The sequence below is a fragment of the Vicia villosa genome, linkage group LG3 (assembly GCF_029867415.1).
Source record: "Vicia villosa cultivar HV-30 ecotype Madison, WI linkage group LG3, Vvil1.0, whole genome shotgun sequence".
Classification (NCBI taxonomy): domain Eukaryota; kingdom Viridiplantae; phylum Streptophyta; class Magnoliopsida; order Fabales; family Fabaceae; genus Vicia; species Vicia villosa.
The window spans coordinates 57,575,513-57,601,834 of record NC_081182.1 but is presented as its reverse complement, the minus strand read 5'-3'; the positions used below and the strand labels follow the sequence as shown (position 1 = coordinate 57,601,834).

Genomic DNA, 26,322 nt, shown 5'->3' with positions numbered 1-26,322 from the left:
ATAAATTATTAGTTTAAAGTAATCAAAATATAACATTGGACCAAGCAGCCCAACACCTGAACATTTGAAAATTATTGTTTAAAATACCTTTATAAACACTTTCATTTGTCATTGAAATTTCGATGTGGGACTTTCTTTTACATTCCATATTGAAAACATCAACATGCAATACACGATTCAAGCTTGATGCAACTCAAGTCAAATCCATATACATTATACCTTCCTCTACTCCAATTTGACTGGCTCAATGTTCCATATTTTTAGTGCGTATTCATGAGTGCTACTATTAATTCAATTTTTGAAGAAACCAAAACCAGCTTCAGTGCACATGGTCCTGCTACTACTTTTTTGAAAAAAATTGTTGGAATGGTTGATGGAGAAATTGAACAAAAATTCTCCTCCTGATATTGTTCTATATGTGGACCGCCTCGACCTGCAAACTAGAGATATGAATGAGTTACCCATGTTGAGATCAGTTACTAGTGCCCTCGGTCCAGCAACATGGCGTAATGTAATTGTCACTCTGACTCATGCTGCCTCTGCTCCTACAGATGGACCATCAGGTTCCCCAATAAGTTATGATGTATGTGTTCAATATTGACATTCTTGTCCAACTATGCTTGATAAACGACTATGGAAGTTGATGCACGGAGGACTTCAAAATGCGAGCCATTATATTGTTAACAGTACAGATTACCAAGACATGTCTTTGCACGAGGAACAACACTGGACTGAACTATGTGGTAAGTGAATACATTTCACCAATCAGATGCATGGCATGATATGCAGTCAATACGTGCTTATAAAGAACATGGAATTGATGAATGGTTGCTTGAATAATCTGAGTCTATGAATAGCATGTGCAACAAATATTCACCAACAAAGTAGAATGTTAATGACTTCATGGCCATTATTTTTAACCTTGCTCCCACACCATCGCCTTTCATGGTATAAGGAGATTATTTTACCATAAAAGGTAAGATGAAACATATGATGGAATAATAAGGCTTTGTTATTGCTGTTGTATTAGGCAAGGTTAAGTTGTAGTAAGAAAACTGGGTTAGAAAATCATAAGTTTTAAACAAGCTAACTATTAAGCATATACTACAAGCTAACTACAAAACTTTTATTTTTCCTTATGATGTCCAACATGTCTCCCGTCCTCAACCTCTCACTGTAAACTCGCTGAAAGTGGATGAATAAATTAGAAAGTGATGATCCCATGATCTTGAAAGTAGTTTATAAACATAAAGCAAATATGGTGGAAGAAGATGATGATATTGTTGCATGCTAACACCAATAGTAGATAGAATGAAACCTGGATTGTCATGTTAACACCAATAAGAAGATGATGATATTGTTGTCATGCTAACATCAATGACGTTTTGACAAACAAAGGCACAACTGCAATATCACCAGCTTTTAGAGTCCCACATCGGTTGTTTCAGCAACATAATTAGTGTTTATAAATCAATCAAACACATGAACTAAAGAATTGATAACAGTGAGAGACTTAGTGAGCTGGGCTGAAACTTAAATCTTAAGCCCAATAGTAATATTTATTTTGATAATTTAGAAAAATAATTTCTTAAAAAATATTGATAAAAAAATTTACAAAAACGTTATAAAAATTAATAATATATATAAAAAAGTAATAAAAAACGTAGTAAATAAAAATATTAAGGAATTCCATTTGTATTTATAAAAAAATTAAAATGCCACGTGGACTGCCATGCAAGCAGATAGAGGGAATCTTTACTGCAATGTGGCAAACACGGGTGTATCGGTGGGAATCTGGATATTGCGAGGGGGGTTTTAAAAAAAAACTTTACCAGGGGCTAAAATCAAAACTCGCTAATATTACAGGGGGGTTTTGTATATTTAACCCTAAGTTAAACGTTATTTAAAAAATAAAAATGTCATCAATTTTTAATACAAAAATTTGAGAATGAAACCAAAAATATTTAAATTTTAAATATTAAATATTAATACCGTGAATGAGATAAAATAGATGAACCAAAACTAAACTATAGTTAAACTTGTTTTGTTATGGGATAAAAAATTAGTCACTACAACGAAAAAATATCTTTTACCTCTTTTGAAAAAGAGGTCTTACCTCAGTTTCTCAGTCGAGGTAACAAAAGACGTCATGAAAAGTCTTGGGGTCCAGTGGCGGAGCCAGGAATTTTATATAGCCTGGTCAAAAAAATTTAACTGAAAGTTACATTTGACAATATAAAAATAGTCATAAAGTGTGCTACATAAGAGAGATGAAACCTCACCTGCGAATAGTGTGCTAAATAAAATTAACAGGTAAATGCCCTCTCCGAGACTTCTTTGCGGTGAATGTTCGAATAATATCAACATCTTTAAGTGACTTGAATATCTCCCGCTCGGTGTAACATATCATCAAGTCATTGAACCATACATCGTTGATCTTGTTGCGCAAATTAGACTTGATAATCTTCATTGCTGAAAAAGCTCTTTCAACAGATACTGTCGACACCGGCAATATCAAAGCCAACTCAATGAGCTTGTAAACCAAAGGAAATACCAAATGTTTCTCAGTTTGAACCATCTTCATAGCCAAACTTTGAACATCTTCACAAGAAGTAAAAGAAGCATGCCTTTTCACTTGATGTACATAAGTCTCAAGTTGCTCCCTTATTGTTCCACGGTCATCATCAGAAAAGTCTGCATGATAAATATTAGCAAGACGAGCAAGCTTATCAACATCAAACTTGGAAAAAGAGTTCTTGGGGTCAAGACATGAGAAGCAATCCAACACAACGTTACTTCCTTCACAAAACCGGTGATCCATCTCCACACATATTTTGTCAATAGCAACATAAAAAATCTCTGCACGGTAATGGTGAAGATTAGTGACAGTCCTCCCTTCTCTTCTTGAACGTCCCCGAACCGGTATTTCTTCATCCATATTTGGCACCGGTATACTTTGAGCAAAACAAAATTCTTGGACATCACTAAATAAATCATTCCAACCACTCTCTCTCAATATAGCCAATCGAGCTTTAACATCATCAACTAATTCCATAGCAAGCACAATATTAAGATCTTTTGTTTGCAAGATTTTTGAAAGTTCATTTGTGATACCAAACAACTTTAACATAAGCTTCAAAATGAAAGCAAATTTAAAGCTCTCCATTTTTTCTATCAAACCCGCCGCTTGAGATGGTCCACGTCCATCTTCATCAACAATACTAAGCACCTCTAACACAGAGGACCACATCTGATCCAAACGAATCAAGGTAGTATAATGTGAACCCCATCTTGTATCTCCGGGTCTAGCGAGACTAGATGATTGGTGCAAGCCCTTTCCTTGAGATATCTCACCACTCTCATGTTTATTCAAAATATCTTGGTGTTGTGCCTCCTTCAAAGCATCATTTCTCTTGCAAGATGCACTTGTTGTGGTTACAATCAAGGAGATGTACTCAAAGAAATCATGAATAGATGAGCAACTACTAGCAACAGACACAACCACTAATTGCAAACGGTGAGCATAACAATGGACATAGAAAGCATAAGGGTTTTCATCTAGAATCTTTCTTTGTAAACCATTAAACTCACCTCTCATATTTGAAGCCCCATCATATCCTTGCCCTCGTATCCTTGAAATAGATAACGTATGACGATCGAGAATACCATAAAGAGCATCCTTTAGTGCCTCAGATGTAGTATATTTGACATGATGTAGAGCAATAAATCGTTCCACAACTTTCCCTTTGTCGTTCAAGAACCTAGAAAAATAAGTAAAAATTCAAATGTATTCGTCTATGTTTGAATGAAATTTACAAGTTTAAGTTAATAATTGTAGTAGTTTCAATAACAAACTCATTGTACTAACCTCAACATCACCGCCATTTGCTCTTTGACAGATATATCACGTGACTCATCAATAAGCATAGAGAATTGTCTATCACCAAGCTCTTCCTTAATCACCTTGGTAACTTCATGTGCACAACACGTTGTAAGCTCCTTTTGAATGTCACCGGAAGTCATAGTGCAATTTTTTGGACTACGATCAAAAGCATCTCTTACTTTTTCATCATTAGATTTTACCCAATCTACCATTTCTCTAAAATTTCCCTTGTTTAGAGAAGTAGAGCTTTCATCATGGCCACGAAAAGCAATGCCTTGTGCTAAGAGATATCTAGTACAATCTAAAGAACAAGTTAAACGGATCTTATACAATTATTCTAATTCCCTAGTTGCTCTAGCAAAGATACTTGTCACACTTTGTCTTTGATTATTATAATCATCATAGTGCTTCACACATGAGTTGTGCTTACTATCAGACTACCAATATGATCTTTAAAGCCTTTAGATGCATGCTTCTAATCCTTAAATCCGTCTTTGTTGAAGACTTCATAACCAAAGTGTTCGGCCCTCCCGGGTGGCTTAAAGAGAAACTAATATAAACAATAAGTTGCATCCTTCGACTCACTGTATTCAATCCATGTATAATTATTATACCATGCTTTACAAAATATTCTTGAATACTTCCCAAATTGAGTACGAGGAAATCTTGCTAAATCTGATTGCGTTGGACCCTTCAATATATATGCCCTCCTCACTTGGTCTTGAATATCCGGAGCATACTCATGAATTTGTTTCCTACATCCTGGATCACGCACAATCTCATTTGGATTAAACTCGTTGGCCACATTAGGTGGTGTTTCTTCTACTTCGACTTCCGGTTGCTTAACATTCACTTTCTCAATACTTGTTCTAGGAACCAAAAACCTCCTCATCTCTGAAATTTAATGATTCAGTGAAACGAATTTTTAAGTAAACAATTTATAACACACAAATTGACGAGACCGAATAATTAAATAAAATAAATAATTCATAACAACAAAATTAAAAGAGAATTTTATTATTATGAATGATCTATTAAATTAACCAAAATCTTATATTAGATTCCAAAAAAAAAAAGAGTAGAATTTCTGTTAAAATAAAAACTACAATATAAATATTAGAAGAAAAATTGAACTATCATTCATTCTAAATTAAATTATGTAAAATTGACCTATATTAAACTATGTAAAATTGACCTATATTAAACAAGAAAAAAAAAGGATAAAACAAGAAAGGTTGAGTTTACAAAAGGATAAAACAAGAATATGAACTATTAGAAAAACTGCAGGATAAAACAAGAAACTGAACTATTAGAAAAAGTTTTGGTTTTCAAATTTCTATTGAACAAGGTTGGGTTTACACAAACTATAAGGGTAGATTTTTACAACATCTATAACTATATAATATTGTATTACTATAAAACTAATAAGAAAACAATTAGACAAATGAAGAAGCATGTTACCCTCTGCTAGTGTGCTGGAAAGTGACGTCTTGGAGAGAGAGGAATAGGAACAGGGCAGCAGCAGGGCAGGGGCGGTTCAGAATTTGTTTTCGGTACTGTTTAGTTTTGTTCTTTTTTAATTTGTTTTAAGTAATAAATAATTAATTGGATTGGGCCTGTCTGGACCATTGGGTATTCATCTGTTTTAATTTTTACACCCTTATTTTTACTAATTTTGCCCATAGTTTCCTTTAAAAATCGGCTATTAAATTTGGGGGAATACAAAGAAAATAGGGGTTGAGCCCGGGCGCGTGCCCGGGCTTGCTGGGCTATAGAACCGCCCCTATTGGGGTCTTGCATCGGTTTTAAAACAACCGACGAGTAAGGTGTAAAAGGTCATGAGTTCAATTCCAATGTAGGTCTTTTTTGGAATTCTAAAATGACGAAAACACATTTCTCCTCAGTTTTGACTTTCAACCGATGTATATAACACTTTTTCACCTCGACTTATAAACAAAATCGTCGGGTAAGACACAATCGAGTTTATTAAATCTAATGTGTATTGCTTATTTTACTAAATCCTAACTAAACATATAATTAATCAAAGTTGGTTAGGAAAATAATTATATGAACAATTGTGTTATATTTGAAGAACAACTTATACTAATGAATAGTTTTGAAGCATCATGTAACTCATCATTCACCCCACTCTCTTTCATGGTTAAAATCTCTCAATGTTTCAAGTTCTTTATTCAACACTTCTTTTTCTACTAATTCATTCTTGAAAGCATAAAATTTGATGCTTTGAAAAATGGACAAAGATGGAAGAAAATTGAACAAAAACTAGAAGTATTTGAGAGATTTTAATCATAAAAGAGCATGAGGTAAATGATGAGTTGCAGAAAGTTAGAAAATCAATAGTCAATGTAAGATATATTTCTAATACAACATAATTTTTCATATGATTCTCGTTGTTTAAGGCTCTCTTATTAAGGGCTCTTAATTAAGATTCTGTTTGTGTTGCTTAGAAAAGTGAAACGCTACAAGGTAAAACTATATATATATATATATATATATATATATATATATATATATATATATATATAGGGGACGACTCAAGTGAGAACACTTGGTTATTATGAGAAATGAGAACAATAAATCACGACCATTAAATTTTGATTTGTTGATTTTAATGGACTGGATTGATTTCTCTTTCTATGTTTATTTCAAATAAATATTAAGGATCATAGAAAGAGAAATCAATCCAGTCCATTAAAATTAACAAATCAAAATTTAATGGTCGTGATGCATTGTTCTCATTTCTCATAATAACCAAGTGTTCTCACTTGAGTCGTCCCCTATATATATATATATATATATATATATATATATATATATATATATATATATATATATATATATATATATATATATATATATATATATATATATATATATATATATGGAGCATATCAAGTGAGAGCATTTTATAATGAGAGATGAGAGGAATAAATAGCAACCATTGGATTCATCAAGAGAGAGAAATTAATAGCCACATTAATGAATTAACCTTCTCTCTCTTGATGAATCCAATGGTTAATATTTATTCCTCACATCTCTCATTTTAAAATGCTCTCACTTGATATGCTCCCTATATATATATATATATATATATATATATATATATATATATATATATATATATATATATATATATATATATATATATAAGTGGCGTATTTTTAGATTGAAAATAAATAATGTGTACACTGAACTAGTTTACCCCTCGGTTTTCATCAAAACCGATGAAATAGATTTTATATTAAAAATAAAATATTCAGGAAGACACCACTTTTACTGAAATAAAAACATAATCTAAAGCTGTTGGGATTTGAAGCATCTACACTAAACTAGTTTACCCCTCGATTTTCATAAAAATCGACAGTATAAATTATAGAATTTTTAAAGAAAAAAGCATGGCGCGTCCAGGGATTGTTCCTCGATTTATTGATGTGTGAGGTGAAATCACTGTCATAAAAAGTAGTTTTTATAGTAGTGAGTGTAGGAACGACGATGATGGTGTGTCATAACTTCTGATACGGTGGAGTAGAGAGACCTATAAGGTTAAGACTCCAACACTTAAATCAGTATATGAGGAAGTATAGTGAAATAAAATTAGATTTGAAACGTCTTACCTCAATTTAGCGTCTTCTCTATATAAAGATAGGTAAATAACGAACTCCTTGTTAGAAGCAAACTACACAATCGTTTGATGCACATGCAATTGAGATCTCTTGTGATTATTAAGATGGTAATCTTTATGTGCTGAAAAGATTCTAGAAAGAGTGAAGCTCCATCCTAATGATCGACCGAAGTTGATTGGGTCTACCCAAAACAAAACCTATTTACTAAAGTATGTCTAAAATAATAATAATAATAATAATAATATTAATAATAATAATAATAATATTAATAATGAATAATAATAAGAAATAAATGTATCATCCAAATAAAATTAAGAATATGAAATATATTTTTTAATACGAAGTAGTAATAACTATTGAAAAATTATATAAATACTATAAAATTTTATATATTAATCTTAACTTCAGTATCTTATCATATTATTCTTTAATAATGATGAGAGAATGATATTAAAAGACAGATAAAAATTAGAAAATAAAGATAAAAAAATGATTCCTCCATCCTTCTCTTAACTTTAATACTCATAAATTGATTTTGTTAATTCAAAAATATTTTTATTCTACAATATTTTTATTCATTAATACACTATATATGAGGTGGGACCCACAAAATTGCATTACTTATGACGCAATAAACTAATTTTATCAATTAAAATAACATATAAAATAAATATAAGTTCAATTTACTTATAAATAAAATATTCTTAGTACATAATAAAATAAATAAATAATCAAAAGTAATAAAAAATATTCTTATTTATCAATTTACTTATAAATAAAATATCCTTAGTGTATATATATATATATATATATTTAAATATTATTTATTTAAATAATTATTTTAATATTCATATTAAAATATATTTTTTAATTTTATGACATCATTTTAATATAAAATTATTTTAATATTGAATTTTAAGGTTGTTTTTGAGTGATATTGTGATATTTTAGGCAAGAATGTTTCAGGATTAAAATAAATTATAAAAAAAGAAAAGAGTGTAATTTATTAAGAGTGAAAAGGTGATTGATTAGTATTGGCGTTGAATGTGTGTTGTCATTGTTTAACATCATTCTGCAGCGTTACGGTTGTGGTCCGTCCGAGCAAGCAAGGGTGTTGTAAGCCAAAGCGAAATAATAACCCTTTGCATCTCAATTCCCAAATTCCCAATTCAAAATCAAAATCAAACATGTCGGAGATTGCCAGCACAGATCCCGAAGGTGTCGACGGAGTTCGCATGACATGGAACGTCTGGCCACGAAGCAAAGTCGAAGCCAGCAAGTGCGTCATCCCTCTCGCCGCCACCATCTCCGTGATCCGCCCTCATCCCGACATTCCCCGCCTCCCTTACGCCCCTCTCCGATGCAAAACCTGCACCTCCGCCCTCAACCCCTTCTCCCGTGTCGACTTCACCGCCAAGATCTGGATCTGCCCCTTCTGTTATCAGCGCAACCATTTCCCTCCTCATTATAACGCCATCTCTGAAACCAATCTCCCTGGGGAACTTTACCCTCAATACACAACCGTCGAATATACAATTCCGCATGCCGATCCTAATCCTCCTCCTTCCCCTGTTTTTCTCTTCCTCCTTGATACTTGTATCATTGAAGAAGAGATCAATTATCTCAAATCGGCTCTTGGTCGTGCGATCGGGCTTTTGCCTGATAATGCTCTTGTCGGTTTTGTCTCCTTTGGGACTCAGGTTCAGGTTTATGAATTGGGATTCTCTGATATGTCTAAGGTTTATGTCTTTCGCGGTTCCAAAGAGATTCCGAAAGATCAGATTTTGGAACAGCTTGGTCTTGCTTCTTCTGCTGCTTCTGGAAGGAGGCCGATTAAGGGCGCTCCTTTCCCCAATTCTGGTGTTTCACGGTTTTTGTTGCCTGCTTCTGATTGTGAATACACTCTCAATGCGGTAATGCCAATGACAATGCTTATTTGATTGTTGTTTTTTTTTACTGCTATGATGAATTGTGATGACTGATGATCCCGTTGTGATTGTGTTTTTTATCCCAGCTTTTAGAAGAATTGCAGAGAGATCAGTGGCCTGTTCCTCCTGGCAAACGCCCCGCTCGCTGCACCGGCGTTGCATTGAGTGTTGCATCTGGATTGCTCAGTGCTTGTGTTCCTGGGACTGGAGCTAGAATCATAACTTTGGTTGGAGGACCATGCACGGAAGGACCTGGCACGGTATATCGTTATTTTGTTGGTGTATTTTTTTATTAATTGGTTGTTTCTTTGCCATGGTTTTTGTTTTGGATGGAAAGAAAACTAGCTAGTGTTTGGAAAATTGGAAAATGGTTTTCATCATTAATCAAGCTTCAGCATTAGGAGTGGAATGATTTGTTAGGTGTTTGATATCCAAGTTTCTGGGTTGTGTTGTTAGATACTGCACTTGCAATCAGAGTATTGTTAGGAGTGGAGTGATTGTTTTTCTTGACAATCACTGAATTATCTATACATAGAGTATATCTGATGCTGGGATTTTGATTTCAAAATTTCTTTGCAGATTGTGTCTAAAGATCTATCTGACCCAGTGCGTTCTCATAAAGATCTTGATAAAGATGCTGCGCCTTACTTTAAGAAAGCAGTCAAATTTTATGATGGTCTTGCAAAACAGCTGGTTAGCCAAGGTCATGTTTTAGATGTCTTTGCATCAGCACTTGATCAGGTTTGTGCGACTTTACTAATTTTCTCATGCTGTTGTAATTATTTCTCTTGTTGGTTGGCTATGCATTGCATGTGTGCGGATCATTCATAGTGCTCAGTAAGATTTCTGAAGCATGTAGTGTTGTTTTTTCTTATCATCAAATATAATGTTACCATGCAGCTCAATTTTTCCCAATGCCACATTAGAAGGTATCTAATTCAGCATTTCTGCTGAGTGGTTAAACAGTTTTCATCCTTCAGGTTTTTTGAAAATGTTCTTTTTAAACAATTTTGCGTGTGCTTAGATAAGCTTTGAAATGAAACAAGTTATTCTTTTTTGTTTTTTTAAATAGATATTCCGAATGTCTAAATTCTTCTTTGAAATGAAACAAGTTATTATTTTTTGTTTTTTTAAATAGATATTCCAAATTTCTAAATTCTTTTTGATATATACCTAAGTTAAAGAGTAATTTTTTCTTAAAATGAGCCTAAACAAATGGCCCTTGACATTACCGGTGAAATTGTTTTTGTTGTTTTAATTTCATAAGTATAATTTTTTTGTGATACATTAGCTAGAACCATGTTATCCATAACGTTTACGAGAAAGTTGTTGGGCTTACTTAAGTATAGTTTCTGAACTTACTTTTGGTTCTCCCTATCTGGCAACACATGGCCACAAGACCTGTTAATCTATATAATTCAATTTGGTTATCACATCAATCTGGATGTTCATATTGAGGCATTGGGTTTACCAATTCATTTATCTTCTTGAGAGTGAAGCTGGTAATATTTTAAATTTCATTCTTGAATTCCTACTGTGAATTGCAAGGAAGTTTTTGTTTATGTTGTGCAGTAGTAGTTCATGAAAATTGTTAGTATATTGTCAAAATGTTGCATTAAATTTGAAAAACAGTTGGGAGTTAATTGTGCTCATTTTTTGTTTTGTGCTGATTTATGGTTGTTTTACATTTAAGGTTGGAGTTGCAGAAATGAAAGTTGCAGTTGAAAGAACTGGTGGCCTTGTTGTCCTGTCTGAAAGTTTTGGTCATTCAGTCTTCAAGGACTCTTTTAAGCGTGTTTTTGAGGACGGGGAGCAATCTCTTGGTCTTTGTTTCAAGTGAGCATTCTCTCATTTTAAGTGTTCTAATGATGTTTTGTGATTATTTATACAGTTACATTTCTGTCCTCTTTATTGTCCCCTCCTTGGCTATTGTTATTTCTTTCATATTTCTCTGGTAATACTTGTTGGGTGCTGCAGATAATTGGTGCCAAGTGATGTGCCAACATAGTTGGGCTGTCTCTTGGTCTAATGATGCTCTTATTTATCGAGATGCTTTTGCAATACAATTTTGTTTAAAATATATTCTGTCCCCTTGTCTCTTTTTCTGTCCATACATATTTCCCTATTCTTTGTCAGACACGATTGCTGCTAATTTTGTTTGTGATTCAGTGGAACCCTTGAGATAAATTGCTCAAAGGAAATCAAAATTCAGGGAATCGTTGGACCATGCACATCGATAGAGAAGGTTAGATGATTTGATTTATGTTTCAAACTCTTCATTTTTTGTTGCTTATTGATTCTGGAATCAGTGACTGTGTTGGGTCAAAGAACTAAGCCTGAACCATAGCATTATATTTCTGGATCTTGATTGTTACTATCACATATTGCAGAAAGGACCTTCTGTTGCTGATACTGTCATAGGAGAGGGGAACACAACAATATGGAAGATGTGTGGTCTTGACAAGAGTACATGCTTGACTGTGTTGTTTGATCTTTCATCAAGTGATCGTTCAAATACTCCAGGTGCTGTCAACCCACAACTGTACCTGCAGTTCCTTACAAGGTTATGTTGGGGAAATTTCATAATTAGGATCTTAATATGATTTTATATGTCTTTCCACTATCTCCTTGGGTCTTGAGCATTAATAATGGTCATGGTCTTATTGCAGTTACCAGGGCGCAGATGGTCAATTAGTGCTTCGTGTTACAACTGTAACTAGAAGATGGGTAGATAGTGCTGTTAGCTCTGAGGTAATTCCAGTCTTTTTTATGTCTGTGGCTATGGATGGAGTTCATTTCTCAAATGTTCATAGAAATATTTGGAATACCTAAATTAAAATGTTGTAAGAAAGCATGAAAATTTTACTCTTCATGTTCTTAAGTATGATTTTCAAGTTATGCCATATGCAGATACCTAATCTAAATGCATTCGCATTTATGTGTGTTTATTGTGTATATCAATGAAGTTAACTGCGACATTTGCAGATACCTAATCTATAGACAATTATTTATTTACATTGAGATTCTTAAATTGATTAATCGCATAATTTTTAATTACTTGCATTGTTTTTCTATTCAGGAATTGGTCCAAGGATTTGACCAGGAAACTGCTGCAGTGGTAATGGCTAGATATGCTTCTCTGAAAATGGAGACAGAGGTATGAGATAAATCTTATATTCATATTTGTTAGGATATAGAATACTGATTAATTAGATTAGTTAAAGTAGTTAAGAGTTGTTGTAGAAGTTAGTCAGTTAGTTGAGGTTGTTATATGACTACTTGTATCAATAAGAGAATACAATGTAGAGTGGATCACCTATGAATATTGTAATTGTGAATAGAGTATACTCTATGTCCTTGTCCGGAGATTCTCTCCTATTCTATCCTAATTCTTAATAAAAGTGTTGTTTTTTTGGAATCCAATTCTTGGATTCCTAACAATATTTTTATTAGATTTTATTTGCTTAGCTGCATAGCATTGCGCAAATAGCTAGTGGGGAGTTTCATTAAAACATGAAATTGGGCAAATAGCTTTGATATTGATGGTTTTGATGAAAATTGCTCTTGTTCAATCATTTTGCTAATAACATGCTACAAATAACCGTTTTATCTACTGTGAAATTCAAGTTGTATTTGTTGGACGTTTATTAGCTGTGTCAAAATTTCAAATCTACTTTTCTATAAACAAATGCCTTTCTGAGCATCAATTTTGTGTGATCAGGAAACATTTGATGCCACCCGGTGGTTGGATAGGTTCCTCATTCGCCTCTGTTCTAAGTTTGGGGACTACCGCAAGGATGATCCATCATCGTTTACATTAAATCCATCATTTTCTCTTTTCCCCCAGTTTATGTTCAATCTGCGACGCTCACAGTTTGTACAGGTACTTGTTATTGTTGTTTTCTTCCTGTTTTGCAGTCCTGCTTGTTAGCTAATGGTGAAATCTATTGACAGGTTTTTAACAACAGTCCAGATGAGACTGCATACTTCCGCATGTTGTTAAACCGTGAAAATATTAGTAATGCGGCTGTCATGATTCAGCCATCTCTAATATCATATTCATTTAATTCACTGCCTGCACCAGCTCTGTTGGATGTGGCTTCCATTGCTGCAGACCGGATTCTGTTGCTAGATTCATACTTTAGTGTGGTTATTTTTCATGGGATGACAATAGCTCAATGGCGCAACTTGGGATACCAGAACCAACCAGAACACCAGGTTTGTGTGCAGTCATGTCCCGCTAAAGAAATTCTTATTACCTGATAATTCTGCTCACAAATTATCTTTAGATTTTACGGTTTGATCTGTAAGCATTAGTTACTTTCTGATAGTTTTTTATGGAAGTAATTTTACTTGGAAGCATTTTCAAGTTAGTGTCTAGTGTTGCATTTACCATTATACCTTTCTTCTCTCCCTTCTAACTTTAATTTATGGTACAGGCTTTTGCACAACTATTACGAGCTCCACAAGATGATGCCCACGCAGTAATTAGAGATCGGTTCCCTGTTCCTAGATTGGTAGTGTGTGATCAACATGGTTCCCAGGTTGGTATTGTTTAGCAGTCTCAATCTGAATGATATTTGTCTAATTTTTACTTACCTAAGTTAATTCAAACCAGGAGCAATACTGCTGAGTATTATAAACTTTTGTTGATCTGAGTCAAGTTTCTTCATACTAGGAAACTTATCAGGGTTTCATTGGTGTCTTTTACAGGCTAGATTTTTATTGGCAAAGCTGAATCCGTCAGCAACATATAATAATGCGCACGAGATGGCTGCTGGTTCAGATGTAATCTTTACTGATGATGTCAGCCTTCAAGTTTTCTTTGAGCATCTGCAAAGGCTGGCTGTCCAATCTTGAGGGCAGGTAATAGGAGAGACTAACAGTTTATGGATTCTAGACTTTGGTTTGGGGAATTCACCAATGATGTGTATCATGCATTATGCTGTTGCATTCAGTTATTTTTCCTTTCTTTCCTTTGTTCTTATCAAAGAGAAGATCAGAGCCTGCATGAATTGAAGAAATAAGGGAAGTAAGACCTGAAACATGATTCTTTATGGTTCTGGTCGAATTTTGTTTTATGGAGAAAATAAATGATTCGAAAGTCAGTTGAGTTTGTGGATTACGGAAAGAAAGGATACGAATTTAAAGTTAAGAGCTGCCTGATTTGCGACAGCAGCATGGCAAATGAGGGAGATATTTTTGTTTCATATTTTTCCTATTTGTTTTGGCCCAGATATTTATTTTTTGGGTTCCTCATTAGTGGTTTTACTTTTACATGCTCCCTAGATTTGCCAAGTCATTTTGTCATGTTGGAATTTGATATCAGTTATTCTCTCTTTACACTGTCTTGTACTATATTTTGTGAAGTAAGCATACAGGACTCGTCATCATGGTGAAATGAACACTGCTGTGTGGTCGTTGTTTTTGTTCTTTACTTCCAAGCTTGCATAAAAATTTGAAGGTTTAAATTGCAATAATTTTTGTGTGTTTTAAAGATGCATGGTTTTCAACCCTTCATACTTTCAACTGTGTGAGTAAAATAATTATACTCTTTCAGTTCAGTAACTTTGATTCCAAGCCTAATATTTCACCTAATAAAATGCGCTTGCTGCTTTGGGATAATATATTGGGAAATTTTTAATGCATCATATGCATTACTAGCACACCTTGTGAAAATACAAAAATATTTTAAATTTCAAAAATGCATTTTTGGACGCACTTTAAAATACATCAAATACATGTGTAAGTGAACTACACATTTATTTTTTAAAAAAGCTAGAAATATATTTTTGGATCTGGAAATATATTTCCTGAATATTTCTTTCCATTACCCTTGAGATGTTTGGTAACAATAAAAAAGCTGGAAATATATTTTTGGATCTGGAAATATATTTCCTAAATATTTCTTTCCATTACCCTTGAGATGTTTGGTAACAATTGCCCATTAGCTTGAGATGTTAATTATCCTTGTTTGTTATCTCTATCGCAGATTGACTCAGTATTAATAAGGCATAACAATAAGTTTTTAGATGATTGATGAAAGGCTATAATGTAAATTAATCTCTTCTCTAACTCCTTTTTATGGTAGTGAAAGTTACAAATAGGAAGAAACAATAAAGCAGTATGGTCTGGGTATAACATCGATAAGTTAGACAGTCCTCCAAACCCATGCGGGGCTTCGGGTGCCTGCGGAAGAGACTCAGGGTATCTGTTGGGCCCTAATAGGTGACACTTGTCTTCAAGTCGAAGATGCACGAGTTTTAAAAGTTGACGTCACTACAACATTCAGACTCAAAACAATAGGTGCTTGCGAGGCTTGCGATATTTTTCTCCGAACTAATGCAGTCTGCACAACTCTGTTGTGTCTCAATCTATCTTGTCTATAAGCTGTAATGCCTAAAAGGTAATCACACAATCATTACACTGATGCAGCACAATCAGGTCAAGCAAAAAAATGCAGATGAAGCACAATCAGGTCAAGCAAAAAAATGTAGACAGATAAATTTCGGAGATGCATCTCCGAATTTTGAGAAAAAAACGTTAGGAAATTCTGGAGATGCATCTTTGCAAGGTCCTGCAACTCATAAGAACTTTAATGGTGAAGATGCAACCAAGCCAAAATTCAAAATAATGCACTGATCATTTAAACTATCTATCATACACATTGTTCATGTAAATAACATATCTAAACTACTTATTACATAACTTAATTTATTAAATAACTTAATGTTTAGTTTTTACAAATGTATATAGAAAATAAAAAAACTATAGAAAAATATAAAACTTACAAAATCTGAAATAAATTTGATGTTGAATGAGCTATTTGATCGTTTTGATGTTGATGAAAGGAGATTTGAAGTGAGTTAAATGATTTTGAGAGAATGTGCGTTGAGATATTTTGAGAGATGAGAGTTTGATAGTTTGAGAGAATGAGAAATGAGGAAGGATAAAGGGTCTAACGCCTTTTTGATTAAAAAACATCCGAAGATGCATCTATGTAAGGTACACGAAAATGTATCTCCATAGGGTCTGATTCAAAAACAAATGTATTTGTGGTGCCTTAAACAATAAAGTGCCTTAAACAATTCCCTAAATTTTAATTTGGCTTTTTTGACTAACAACTTAGAATAATTTTAGGTCCAAACATAATAATAATAATAAATTACAATTTTGGTCCTTCTATATTTTTTTTTGAGTTTTGATCACTCTATTTTAAAATATGAAATTTTAGTCCTTTTTAAAGTTTTTTATTAGATTTTAATCCCCATCATATTTAAGTGCTATTTTGCATGACGCGGCAGTTTAATCGGTGACGTGACTTGAGTAAAAAAAAATCAATTTCTACATCATTTATAATTATTTTATATTAAAATTATATATAAAATATTAAATTAAAAATTAAAATAAATTAAATAACGTTATCATAAATGTTCTATTAAAATTAAGAGTGAAGACTCATTTTGGTCCCTCACAAATATTACACGAGTCAAATTAGTCCCTCACAAAAAAATTGACCCAACTTAATCCCTTACAAAATTTAATCGGATCATATTAGTCCTTCTGCTAATATTTTTCTCAAATCGGTTTTTTCCTACTTCTAAACCGGTTCTTTTCATACTTTTAAACCGTGACTGGACTGACACGTTAGATTTTTTATTTTTTAAATACTAAATTAATTTTTATATTTAATTTCATTTTTAAACAATTATCAATGAATAATATCAAAAAAGCCAAAATTATTTCTTATAAAGTAACTTTTAAAAAAGTAATTTTCATGATTTCTACTAATATTAACAAATTTTATACATAAATTTTCATCTATGAGGTCTCAAATCCAAGTCCCTTCAAGTTAAATGATTTTCACTTTACCACTAGACAAATCAATTTCTATCGTTAATAAAGTGACTATCATTTACAACTAGAAAAATCAATTTCTATTTTTAGTAAAATAAATATTATTTACAACAAGACAAATCAATTTCTATTGTTAGTAAAGTGACTATCATTTACAACTAGATAAATCAATTTCTATTGTTAATTAAGTGATTATCATTTACAACTAGACAAATCAATTTCTACGGTTAGTAAAGTATCAATAACAACTAGACAAATCAATTTCTATTGTTAGTAAAGTGACTATCATTTACAAATAGACAAATCAATTTCTATTTTATTAAATTGACTGTCATTTAATCTGAAGAGACTTAGGTTCGAGATCATATTGATACAAATTTTGTATTTTTTATTTTAAATTTAGAATTGTTTAAGATTAACCACATGGGTCTGAGTTCAACTCCTTATAAGAAACAATTTTGAGTTTTTTATATTATTAATTTATAATTGTTTAAAAATGAAATTCAAAATAAAAAAATGAAAATAAAATAAAATCCAACGTGGCAATCCAGTCACGGTTTAAAACTAGGAAAAAATTGGTTTGAAAAAAATATTAACAGAAGGACTTATATGATCAGGTTAAATTTTATAAGGGATTAAATTGAGTCTATTTTATTGCGAAGAACTAATTTGACTCGTGTAATATTTGTGAGGGACCAAAATGGATCTTTACTATAAAATTAATTTAATTTTGTTTCTTATTAATTAGATATCTTCAAAGCTTGTAATTTATTTAAAATTTGTAAAAAATTGAAGAAACAAATTTGATTTTAATTAAATTAGACAATGCATTTATAAGATCAATTAGAGAAAGTAACACTATATTAATTACCAAAATAAAAATTGTATCAATTCAAATAAATTAAAAGCGTTAGTTTCACATAACACCACACATTAACCCTTAAAATCTTTCTCTTTTCCCCTATCAATAACCTTGTTGAAAAACTCACGACTCTGGTTCAATCTCTTCAAAATCTAAAATCCAAGCTTTCTCCAAAACATACCAACTTTGTTGAAAAACTAGCGATTCCAATCTCTTCAAAATCTGAAACCCAAACTTTCTCCGAAACACATGTTGATTCAGTTTGATACTAAAACCATCAACTATCTTCCATATCTATAGATTATTTTTAATAATAATGGTAGATTTTATAAAATTGATCTCATAAAATAAAAAAGAGAGGAATTCTAGTTACCAATACACTAGATGTGTTAACAAATGATGTCTTTGATCTCATTATTTCTCTTGCTATGGTGGCCTTCAGGACGATTTCTAATAATGATAGGAGTGATAGGTTATTATTTGTATATGAGGAAGAACATCTTTTTTAGTGATTGGTTAGAGCATCTTCAATTTGCTTATTGTCTAGGTGGAGGGCTTAGTTTCATCTCTTAAGTTTTTAATTATTGGAGGAAATCTGGGTGGAATTCTTGTTACTTATATATTGGTGTCACTTGCCTATTGAAATGTTTATCTTTAAAAAATAATAAAACTTGTTCAAATGTTACGAGAAAAAAAGGGAAAAGAAAAAAAAAAAATCAAATTTTGTGGAGTCATTTAAGAGATTAAATTTAAGGGATCAAACATTGGAGTAAAATATTATAGTAGATTGATAAAAAATGAAAAAAATGATGTGATATTTTAGTATATTTTAAACTTCATCTATAATTATTTTAATTTTTGATTTTTTTAAAAGATTTGATAGTTAATAATATAGATAAAATATTATTTCTTTTAGTGAAATATTATTGTTAAATAAAATGTAATTTGGTTAATACTATAAAATTAATAAATTTGAATAAAAATTTGGTTAATACTTATTTTAGTTTATTTTAATTTTTTATTTAATATTTTTATATATTATTTGAATAAAAATTTATTATAATTGAGGTGGAAATTAAGTCACGCCACATCATCAATTAAATTGTCATGTCATGCAAAACGACACATAAATGGGGTGAGTGAATAAAATCCAAAAAAACAAAACTTTAAAAATAGATCAAAATCTTGAATTTTAAAATAGGTGGATCGAAACCCAAAAAAGAGAAAATAGAGGGATCAAATTTATAATTAAGTCTAATAATAATAATAATATTCGATATTATGATTTTTATTTTTAAAATATAAATCAAGGCAAATTTAGAATTAAGTATGTAAATTTTTTGTTAAATATCAAAATAAGGAGTGAATTAAACTTTCAAAACTTTAAGGGGATTTTTTTAAATACAAAAATAATTAAAATTTCAAAAAAAGTTACACAAATAATCATGTTATCATGTTTGGGGGTGCCCTAAGTGTAGGAACCACCCCGTGACGCCAATGTGTAAGCAAGTAGGAGTATGCGCCATACCCTGGCGCCTAAGTAGTAGGCAATTAGGGTTAGCCATTTCCCATGGTGCCTATTTTCAAATTTTGTGCATAGGAGCCATATGGGGTGGCCCCCTGTATTATTCCAATTTTTTTTATTATAAATATACCTCCATTCATCCACCATTACTCACACATTTTCTCACATTCTGTCTCATTTCATCTTCATGACATCTAACCTTATTTTTAAGAGGCATGGGCATATTTGTTTCTCTAGTATGAAACCCCCGATTAAAATAAAATTTTGGAACATCTATTCCATGGACCATCTCAACAGGTCCATGGTGCGCTGGTTAGACGGGGAGTTCGAAGATGGTGAAAGCATAAGAAGAATTCAAAGGCTTAGAATGACCACCTCAATTGTCACGGGAGAACCAGAACGTTAGTGGGATGAAGTAAAGAATGATAATGATGTCTGTGCCATGATGCATGGATTATATGACATTTTTTGAGGGTTGTGATATGTTAAATATGTTGCTGTCTTAATGATTTTATTTTCTATCTGTGTTGTTGTTTCAATCTTGTTTGTGTTTGTTTAGTTGTAAGAAATATGTTTAATGAATAAATAAAGTTCAATTGATTTCTAAAATGATATTACAAAGAGTGCATACAATCATTGGGTGGTGGAGGTTGTTCCACGATTAGGACAATTATTTCGATTGTGTCCTACTTAACGACATATACTACACTTACTTTCCATTTTTTCAGCTGCGTCCATTTCGGTTCTAATACGCGTGTTGTTGACCCTTTTTCTTTTCCTTCGCATCCTGTCATTGTGATAAACTACTTCCCCTTCATATGTAGGCCAATAATCCTGTTTTGCTATAACTGGAGATGCATTGTTGTATACACCGAGCAAGATATCAACCTTGTAAATGAGAGATAGCAGTATTAAGACATCTCGGTGAGCATATAAACATGCTGCTATGACATGGGAGCAAGGCATGTGAAAAGATTGAAACTTTTCGGAGTCACACCAACCTTCTTATAGTAGAACCCGATACTCTTGCCTTGGCAGTTCTTTATTGTGGTCAATTATTTCTTTGACACTGAGAGTGCTATTAAATCACTCGAAACCTATAACATGATGGCTGTTGGCTTTGGCAGTTTGTGTATTCATAAATTTCATGTAGCTTTCACTCAACAACTGCCCTGATTGAGATACTACACTCCACCATTCACCTCTTTTGAGAACATCGAAGCCATCCTAAAGTAGGTTGATCTCACCAATGTGGTAATGGGAAGGTTTCTGATGACTTTAAAAAAATCGTTCATCGATTCCACAAGATTTATTGTCATGCGGCCCTATCATTTCCCGTTGTCGTATCGTATGCCCTTCTCCACTTCTCTTTGGCAAGATTATCTACCCACCTGCCCGCATCTGGATTTGAAAATCTGATCTCGTGGTGATAATGTTGGAATGATGGATGATTTAATGCATATCCCGCATTCACAAGAGTTTTTCGAAAAATCTTATCTTTGATCTCCCGCATGAAATTTTGTGCAATATGTCAAATGCAGTAGACATGCGTGAAAGGTGGGTCGTGCCAACCGTTAGCCAAATTTTTATATACACTCTCAATGGAAGCATACATGTCAGAAATTAAATAGAGGCCAGGTTGGGGAGCAACGTGTGTTTGAAGACTCTTGAGAAAGAAACTCCAACCACCGACAGTTTCTTCTTCCACTAGAGCGAATGCAATAGGAAAAATATTACTATTTCCATCTTATGCGATTGCCATTAGTAGTGTTCCTTTATATTTTCTGCACAACCAAGTTCCATTGATTTATATAATCGGTTTGCGGAATGCAAATCCTCTGATGTAAGGTTGAAAATCCCTAAACATTGGACACACGTTCCATCCGGGGCATACACCGACAATGTCTCTATAATAGAAACCGTGCCATGAGCATAAGTGTAAAGCACATCTAAGAATCGTGGTAGTTATTTGTATGCGTCCTCCCAGTTTCCGTATACAAGTTGAACTGCCTTTGTCCTCGCTAACCATGCCTTTCTGTACAAGGGAGTATAATTGTATGCTGTAATGATATGGGAGATTATTGCACTCACCTTCAACAATGGATAATTGCTTACCAGAGATAAGATTTCTTGGCATATAAGATCATAACTTAGCTTACAATTTTTGAACATAAATTACAATTCACCATAGTTCCATTAGATAAGTGTTGTGGAAAGTGTACATATTTATTATATACTACATAGATTGCTTGTCTTTTGAATCACCTCATTAAAGAAATACAACCATTCAAATTGATTAAGAAATATATAATATGAAAATAAAACTATTCTTGAAAACCAGTTTAAACAAACCGTTGTTTACCAAATTGCATGTCTCTCATCATTCATCCTGCTCTTTAACACATAAAATGCGGTTCAATGGTATGAATCCTCAATTGCATCGTTTCCTTCGATTATAGTTTAATTTGAATAACATCAATTTATTGGCTAGGTCTACCTCACCATCGTCGCTTGTAATCGTGATTGTTATGATCACTTATCATCATAACAATCACGATGATAAGTGACGACAATGAGGTAGACCTAACCAATAGTTAAATTTTATTCAAATTAAATTATAAGAGAAGATATCGATGTAATGAAGGAATTAGGTCATTGAATCATATTCTAAATGCTAAAGAACGTGAAATGAATAATGAGACGCATGCAATTTGGAAAATATTGATTGATATAAATTGGTTTTCAAATATAACTTAATTTTTAGGTTATAAGTTTCTATGTCAATTTAAATGAATGTATTTTCAGTGAAAGGTTAATGAAACAAACAATCTACATAGCATATAATGAACTATACTTCATCCACTGTTAACCTGTATCAGAATTTAAAGAACAAAACACTGGTAAGTCACAAGAAGCCTCTTTCTTGTGACTTAGCAATATTTTATTCTTATTTTGAGAATATTTGTCAACTACAACAACACAACAAATATATGCAACCAAATAAAAAAAACACATTTTAGCAACAAAACACTAACAACATACAACATCACAAGATATTAAATTGTTTCAAGAACGCACATTTTATTGAAAATAATCGTGGAACTGTAAAAAATTATGAAGTTTATCTAGTTAATGATGCTATGAAAAAGAAATACAAGGTGGATGAAGTTTTCACAATAACGCCATACGTGTATTTTTTTTCCATAGCAACGCAAACCATATGTACCATAGCCAAAGGTGCACTTTTTTAAGGCGGTGAAGTCAAATCTAAAAAAATGGGTTGTCAGCAACAACAAGAAAAAACAAAACATGTGAAACCAAAATAAATAATATGAGAATCTTGTCAACAAGTATTTTTATACATTTATCAACAACAACATACACGAAAACGATAAAATAAGGAAGACGAAAAATACCTTCATGTATGAAGAAAGAGATTGACAACTATACTGTAGAATAAGAAAACTTATGACGAAGAAGAAAAAAATGGGTGCTAGAGTTTTGCTGTGAAAGATACGACGATACTGCCAAGAAGAGAGAGTTAATTCACTTATATATGGTTACATTATTTCACAACGGTTGGCATTACCAACCGTGGTGATATATATCTGTGTGTGTATCACAACAGTTGAACAAAACAACTGTAGTGATATCCCTTTTTATTTTAAAAATAAATAAAAAATAGAAGGTGCGCCTTAACGTTAAAGGAATACAATATTTTAGGGCGTTGAGGTTCGAACCCATGAAAGCTTGATTATATCACCACGGTTATCTCAACAACTGTTACAATATCCTAATTATTTTTAAGTTAAAAATAAAAAAATTTAGCGTCTGAGTTTAGAAATGTCACCACGGTGTTTGGAAGAACCTTGGTGACTTAGGCTTTGTTGTTTGCACGTTTTGTAGTAGTGACAGTTTTTCATCAATGTACCCACCCATGCTCCTTATTTGATATCTTCTTTTTTAGGATGTTTCACGATTCTGTTGTCGTTCTCACGGTTATGTCGCTCCTGACCCATGGATTGTTCTGTATCTATAATGTGCAGGCTTCAAACATGTGATCAATATATCGAACAACTCTATTAATCTAAAATTTATACTTGCCTTATTAGAACGACGGAGACCCGAAACCCACACGTTTCGTCTTCCAATTGGTGAATATGCAATAACACTGGAGAACATGCACATGTTGCTGAGTCTCCTGATTGAAGGTAAAGCTATTTATCGCTCTGTTCAATAGGCCAATGCCCTATGTGAGGAAGTCTTAGGCAAATATATGATAGAGGGAGACGAGGGTGCGAGGGGCCAAGGAAGTAACCTAAAGGCCCTTAAAGAGTATTATAAGTCTATTACTTTGGAAGAACATTCGTCTGAGGAAATAATATTAATTAAAAGTAAATGTTATATTATGATACTATTTGGTAACCTGTTATTTCCAGAAAGTACAAGTAATAATGTCAATTTGATGTATTTAGGTTTGTCTAGGGACATTGACAAAATAGAAAAGTATATTTTGGGAATTCACCATTTTGGCTACTCTTTATAGTTTCCTGTGTAAGAACGCTAAAAAAGAAACTTGTACATTTTATAGACGTGCTGTCTTGATCCAAATTTGGTGTTGTTGGAGAATGCCTCAACTAGCCTCCGAGAACAACGACCACTACATGTTCCCCTACACAACCAAGTAAGTTTATAACACTATTTCAGTTTACTCACTCTTTTCTAAAAATAATTGTAAATAGTTTTCCCCCTCTTTTTGTTTAAGATTATGTGTTAGAGGGATGAATTACAACTAAAATCCTAGAGGAAATATCTTGATGTATCGCCAACTTTTGGATTACCTTCGACCGGAGGATGTATTACCACTAAACTATTCAACTTATACGAATTTTATTTTTAATACCATCCATCTTCCAAATAATATAATTACATTTTTTCTTATGCGGTTTTATTGGAGATCATATATGGGTCTCCAACATGAACCCAACTCCGAATATGAATTTTTTTGGATTGCAAAAACGGCTATCATACGGCACAACATCGTGAAGATGCACCATAGTGACCGTGAGAAAATATAGTTCGACATGCATAAAGAAATCCTGGCTCCTCCGACGTCTTTGGGTAATGGCATCTTCGCAGAGTGAACTACCAATGGAATGTTATAAGTTGGAAAGGCTTCACTCCAGAGTGGCGTCAGATGTGGAAGAGGCGTCACCAATATGTCCTACAATTCCATGTTGCCCCATTTGAAATGAAACCCACTCAAGAATATATAAGTTGATATAGATCGGTTATCACACCTCATCCGCCTGTGTCCAACCTATAATATTTAATTGACCCCGCCAACAAACCTATAACCAACCCAACGATGACAACAACACCAACACCAAACCCAGTACCAATACCAATACCAACACCAACACCAACACTAACACCATCACCAATACCAAGACCAACACCAAGACCAATATCATTACCAACCACATAATCAAACTCCATACCAACAACAAAGACAATACAACCAACACCTCGAGGCGGGCCCCTTCAGATCTTAACATAGCCCTAACTTGGACCTACTAGAGGAATACAACCCAAGCAATCCACTAATCCCACCAACGTCACATCATCGTAGCACCCAACAACAAACATATGGATTCAACACACCACAAAAAACATTGTATTTTTACCAAGCCAATTCAAGTGTCGAGTGCTACCAACTAGATTTCGTTTCCCCACCACCACGAAAAAACTTTGATGGCATGAGCAACCGACTATTTGATAGCGGGTACCTGAGAAAATTTGATGGCCTGAAGGAATACATGGACGCCGGGCGCATTGAAGGGATAATACAAGAGCCATATACCCCAACACAACATGAACCTCAAAAGGTTAAGGGTCAACGTGTTTGAAAAGCACCTCAATGCTGAACTGAGGGCTGTTATAGTGATGATAATCATTAAAATATTTGCACTTATTTTTTTACATTTATAATATTGTTTTATAATTAATTAATTGTATCTTTTTATTTATATCAAATATTTATTATTGTTTACAAAAAATAAATAAAAAATCTAAAATGGCTTTAGCCTTAGGTGTCATTTCAAATGGCTAACTCTAATTGACATGAACATATGAACATAGGCGTTGTGGCATCTACATTAAGAGCATACACATTTGCGCCGTGGCGATGGCACCTACACTTAGGGCATCCTTAAATATGGCTATGTGAATAATTTTTTGAATTATTGATTATTTTTATATATTTTTTTCATAAATTGGTTATTTAATTTTTTTCAACTTTAAGAGCAATTATATATTACCATAGATTACATAAAATAAACATATTGATAAATAGATATAAAATATATAGATTGTCAATGGCTCAAATTTAACAAGATTTAAAAGGATTTTATTTGGCTTAATAAATTTAGTTATTTTGATTTTAAATTTTTGCTTTTGATTAATGCATTTAAGTTATACTCAAGAATGTTTGGATAAAATAACGCTTATAATATTTTATTAACTATTTACAATTTACAGTTTTTATAATTTTTTATCATCATTCCAATAAAATATTCTCTTTTAACAATAAAATATATAAATTTAAATCTAATCTTATAAAA

At 32.6% G+C, this 26,322-nt stretch overlaps 1 protein-coding gene and 1 pseudogene across 1 annotated transcript; one reads left to right on the top strand and one right to left on the bottom strand.

Moving 5' to 3' along the window:
• Nucleotides 1-2,263: 2,263 nt before the first annotated feature.
• Nucleotides 2,264-4,775, bottom strand: LOC131655835 (uncharacterized; annotated as a pseudogene).
• Nucleotides 4,776-8,554: 3,779 nt separating this feature from the next.
• LOC131661556 (protein transport protein SEC23 E-like) lies at nt 8,555-14,892 on the top strand. The gene is made up of 12 exons (XM_058931137.1): nt 8,555-9,440; nt 9,542-9,715; nt 10,035-10,196; nt 11,149-11,291; nt 11,625-11,700; nt 11,846-12,018; nt 12,125-12,206; nt 12,535-12,612; nt 13,177-13,338; nt 13,410-13,673; nt 13,895-13,999; nt 14,169-14,892. The coding sequence occupies exons 1-12, from the start codon at nt 8,715-8,717 to the stop codon at nt 14,313-14,315; spliced, it is 2,292 nt and encodes a 763-aa protein (XP_058787120.1). The 5' UTR covers nt 8,555-8,714; the 3' UTR covers nt 14,316-14,892.
• Nucleotides 14,893-26,322: the final 11,430 nt, after the last annotated feature.

What these genes read in the sequence shown, in the direction of transcription:
- LOC131661556 (XM_058931137.1), top strand. Translation starts at nt 8,715, where the DNA reads ATGTCGGAGATTGCCAGCACAGATCCCGAAGGTGTCGACGGAGTTCGC. An exon ending in CATGCACATCGATAGAGAAG is followed by an intron (nt 11,701 to 11,845) that starts GTTAGATGATTT and finishes CACATATTGCAG; the next exon opens with AAAGGACCTTCTGTTGCTGA. An exon ending in GTGATCAACATGGTTCCCAG is followed by an intron (nt 14,000 to 14,168) that starts GTTGGTATTGTT and finishes TGTCTTTTACAG; the next exon opens with GCTAGATTTTTATTGGCAAA.